At 59.4% G+C, this 4,090-nt stretch overlaps 1 protein-coding gene across 1 annotated transcript in view; it reads left to right on the top strand.

The window, feature by feature from the left end:
* Positions 1 to 4,090, top strand: part of ENTPD6 (ectonucleoside triphosphate diphosphohydrolase 6 (putative)) — a 16,785-nt gene that overhangs the window by 9,443 nt on the left and 3,252 nt on the right. The window contains exons 9-11 of the mRNA XM_010836357.1: positions 433 to 497; positions 1,854 to 1,955; positions 3,921 to 4,061. Coding sequence (XP_010834659.1) covers positions 433 to 497; positions 1,854 to 1,955; positions 3,921 to 4,061 — 308 coding nt within the window. The remainder of the gene's footprint in view (positions 1 to 432; positions 498 to 1,853; positions 1,956 to 3,920; positions 4,062 to 4,090) is intronic.

The raw sequence follows: 4,090 nt of genomic DNA on the forward strand, positions 1-4,090 counted from the left end.
CCCCTCCTTCCCTTTTCCTCCTTTTAAAATTCTGCTGCAGTATTTCTTCTTTTGTATGTATTCTGTTCTGCTTCGGAAGACGCTTTTGGGGAAGTGGGGAAGAGCCTGTGGATTGTGCAGGGGTTTTCTGGGTCATCTTCTTGCCACTGACACCTTGAGTAGCTTCTTTCCACAAGGCCTGTCCGCACTGTGAAGGTGGAGGCCTGCCTGTCACTCTCCTCAGTGTCCACAGCTCCTGGTTGAGCTCCGCCGAGGAAGGGTCTTGGCTTGTTCAGCTGAGGCGCTCCTGGGAGAAGCAGGAGGCCGCTGCTCCTCCCAGCCCCAGCTGTACAAGCCACCCCCTTGGGTCCAGTGGACACACCCACTGGACGTGTGCAAGGCAACACCTGGGCCTCCGGGCGGCCTCTCCTCACCAGGGCACTCTCTCCACAGCTACCTGGGGCTTGGCTTGATGTCGGCGAGACTGGCGGTCCTGGGAGGCGAGGAGGGGAAGCCTGGTGAGTGGGGTGCAGTGTCCAGAGCCCTTCTGGCCAACAGGATTTGGGAGCCTCTGAGAGTGTGCCCGTAGACCTTGTTGGGGGCCCCTGAGGACCTCCCCAGTTACTTTTTAAGGAAAGATGGCTAGTGAAGTGGTGTCTGAATCACTAAGAGAGAGTGTCTTAGGAACCTAAGAAACACACACCATCAGCATCGGCTTGTTTATAAGGATTTACCATGGGGCGGCTCCTGAGAACATGCCCTGCATTCTCCTGCATGGAGGGAACTTGGAACGGGCTTGACCTTCCTCCAGGTGTGGCGTTTGGGGACAAAGCCTGTGTCTGCTCCCAGGCCCTCTCCATGTCATCCCATCCTGACGCACTTGGCTCAGACAAGCCAGACATTGCCAGCAGGCACTTGAGCTCCTGGGATATTTAGGGAACCGTGTACCCAAGGCGGGCCAGGGCCCTGCTCTGAGGCCACCTCAGCCTGTCCCCCCAGAGGCCTTGGTCAGATGTGCACAAGCCTACACGTTTTCCCCTGGAATCCTCTTCCACACACGTCCCGCTTCAGCTCCTTTATTTCAGATCCTGCCGTTTAAACTTCTAACAGTGTCCCCTTTGTTGCAAACCCAAACCCTGTCCGTGTCTCACAAACACCTGCAGCCTTGTTCTGGTCTAGAAAACATCCGTTAGTCAGCGGAGGACGGCAGGCACCCGCTTGCCCGTCTGCACCAGCCTCAGGGTCCTGTCCCTCCTGCACCACCCCCCTTCAGAGCAGCAGGGGACCATGTTTCTCCCCAAAGCGTGATGGCAGCTCCTGCCTTGTGAGCTGTCGTCCCTCAGCAGACCACACACCGGACTGAGCAGGTGCAGACAGCAGTCTTTTTTATCACCTGCCTTCACAGGCAGTGGCACCCCTGCTGGGGTCCCTGGGGTCCCGTGGGGGCCGTTCCGCTGGTGCAGGAGGGCTCAGACCAGAATCAGCCAAGGATGGGGGCGTGCTCAGTGGGAGGCCAGCAGGTGTGTCCCTGAGGGCTGGGGCCCTGGAGGCCAGCCACCACCCTTCCTCTGCCGGTCATGGGCCCAGTGGCACAGGCTCCTGGTGAGCAGGCACCCGCCATGGCTCCTGGCCCCACCCCCCGCTCCATCACCTGGAACCTCGAAGCCCCTTCTTGGCGGTGAGCTGGGAGTGGCTTTGCTGGGGTTTCTGCCCTCCTGCCGCTGACCTGGAGTGCTCCCAGAGGTTCATCCTCACGGTAGGAAGGAAGCGTGTTCCCTTGACCCTCTGAGGCCCTCAGTGCCATGGGCCGCCCTCCATGGGACTCGTCTTGGCTCCGCTGCAGCCAGTGCTCTTCACCTCCTCTCTTCTTTCAGCTGAGGATGGACAGGAGCTGGTCAGCCCCTGTCTGTCTGCTGGTTTCAGAGGAGAGTGGGAGCATGCTGAAGTGACGTACAGGATTGCAGGACAGGAGGCAGGTATGGCATGGAGGCGGGTGGCTTGGGAGGGTCGATGGCAGCCCCTTACCCCTCAGCACCTGAGAGAAGCAGGGAGCCTGTCCAGCCTCCTTCACAGACTGGCCTGTACTAGCCTGTGAGATAAGACTCAGCTCTGGAGCTCCTGCCTCCCGCGGGCTCCCTGCACGGGCCTCCCTGTCTGCTGCCAGATGCTCCTCCAGAGGCCAGGTTTCCCAGCAGGCCCCAGTGAGGAAGGGCCTGGACATCCCCCGGCCTCAAGCTGACAGCCAGGCCCGGCTGTGGACCATGCCACCCTGGCCCGTGCTCCAGCAAGGACGGGAGAGGCCAAGGAGCCCCCGGCCTGTCTCACCACAGCGCCCATTGCTCTGTGCTCTGAGTTTCTTCTGAAAGGGTTACTGAGATACCGTGTCCAACCTGGACATGCCACTGATGGGACTGTTTCCACAGACAGCACTTCTGACCTCAAATGTGGGGTATTCCCCTTACCACCCAGCTTTCTGCCACCAGTGGGTATCCTGTGATTCAGCTCAGTTCTAACACTGACTTACAGAGTCAGGGCAGAGACCCTGAGCCCCCCTCCTTGACACCCCTTGCAAGTGCTGGGCCCCCGTTCCTCTGACCAACCTGTTAAAAGTCAGGGGTTCCCACAACCCCGTCCTCAAATCCAGTAATTTACTGGGAGGGATCACAGAACTCTGGGAAACACGTTCCTGTCTCTGGTTCCTTCTAAAGGACAGCTGGGAAACAGATGGGAGAGAGGCACAAGGCAGGCGTGTGGGGGGTGGTGCACCTGGAGCCCCCCAGGGTACTCCCCCCCACACACACGTCTCCAACCCAGAAGTTCTCTGAGCCCCTTTCTGAAGGTGTTTTACAAGGCTTCTTGCAGAGGGACTAATCAACTCAGTGGCCGGTGGTGACTGACTCAGTCCCCAGCCCTCTGCCCATGCCCTCCAGGGGGCACTGAACATCCCAATCCTCTAACCACCAGCCCCCATCCTGAAGCCCTTGAGGGTCCCACTGGGAGTCACCTCATTAGCACAAAATTAGGGCTTATTGAGAATAACAGGACACCCCTCTCACCCTCACCACTCAGAGCCTTACAAGTCTTTACAAGCTGCGTCAAGGACCAAGGACGGAGAGGAAATTCTATTTTTTATTATCCGGCAATAAACAGGAGGGGACTGGGAAGGGGGTTCGTGGTTTAAGGACAAGCAGGGAAGAGACGAGACATGACGAACTGGGCAATGAGCTCCAAGCTGAGGGGACAGCTCACCAAAGGCCCTGAGCTGGCTGCTGCATTTAAGGAGCAAGGAGGAGGCAGTGTGAGGGTCAGAGCAGGGAGAGGGCAGGGGGACAGGAGGAGGAGGAGGTCTGAGGGTCAGAGCAGGGAGAAGGCAGGGAAATGAGACCCAAAGGGCGACGGGGAGGCTTCGGGGGCCACTGGGAAGCTGGACAGCGCTGCCGTCAGATGTGGAGCAGGGCTGGGACAAGATCAGAAATGGGTCTGGGCATGGGCTGTGGGCCATCCACATCCACTAACTCAGTCTGTGTTTGTCGCACTTCTGAGCAAGTGTCATGACCAGTCTCATGAGCTTGGCAAGCTGCCTCTGAGGCCCAGCCCCCTCCTCTCTGACAGGAGGGGGTGCAGGCCCCACCCAGATGGCTGGTGAGATGGGTGAGATGCTGCACACTCAAGCTGAGCCCAGGGCAGGCAGGGCGAGCGTGGGGTGGACCCACTGGGCTGTGTCAGGGCAGTACCAGGAGCCCAGCCTGAGGCTGCTGGCCTTCAGGATCAGGGCCACCCTCCGGCCACCTTTGTGCTCGCAATTTCTCCCCTTGACCTGCCCACAGTGCGTGGCCCCTGAAAGGTTGCTGGTGAGCACCCCCAGGTCCTGGCCACCTTGGGCCATGTGGTCAGGCGCCCAGAGCCCCCTGACTGCTGAGTCTGCTTTCCCTTCGCCCCAGCGGGGAGCCTCTACCAGCTGTGCGCCCGCCGAGTGTCTGAGATCCTCCGAAACAAAGTGCACAGGACAGAGGAAGTGAAGGATGTGGAATTCTATGCCTTTTCCTACTATTACGACCTTGCCGCAAATGTGGGCCTCATAGGTAAGGGTGGGGCCGGGTTTGCTATGTGG

This window comes from Bison bison, unplaced genomic scaffold (assembly GCF_000754665.1).
Source record: "Bison bison bison isolate TAMUID 2011002044 unplaced genomic scaffold, Bison_UMD1.0 scf7180017864063, whole genome shotgun sequence".
Lineage (NCBI taxonomy): Eukaryota > Metazoa > Chordata > Mammalia > Artiodactyla > Bovidae > Bison > Bison bison.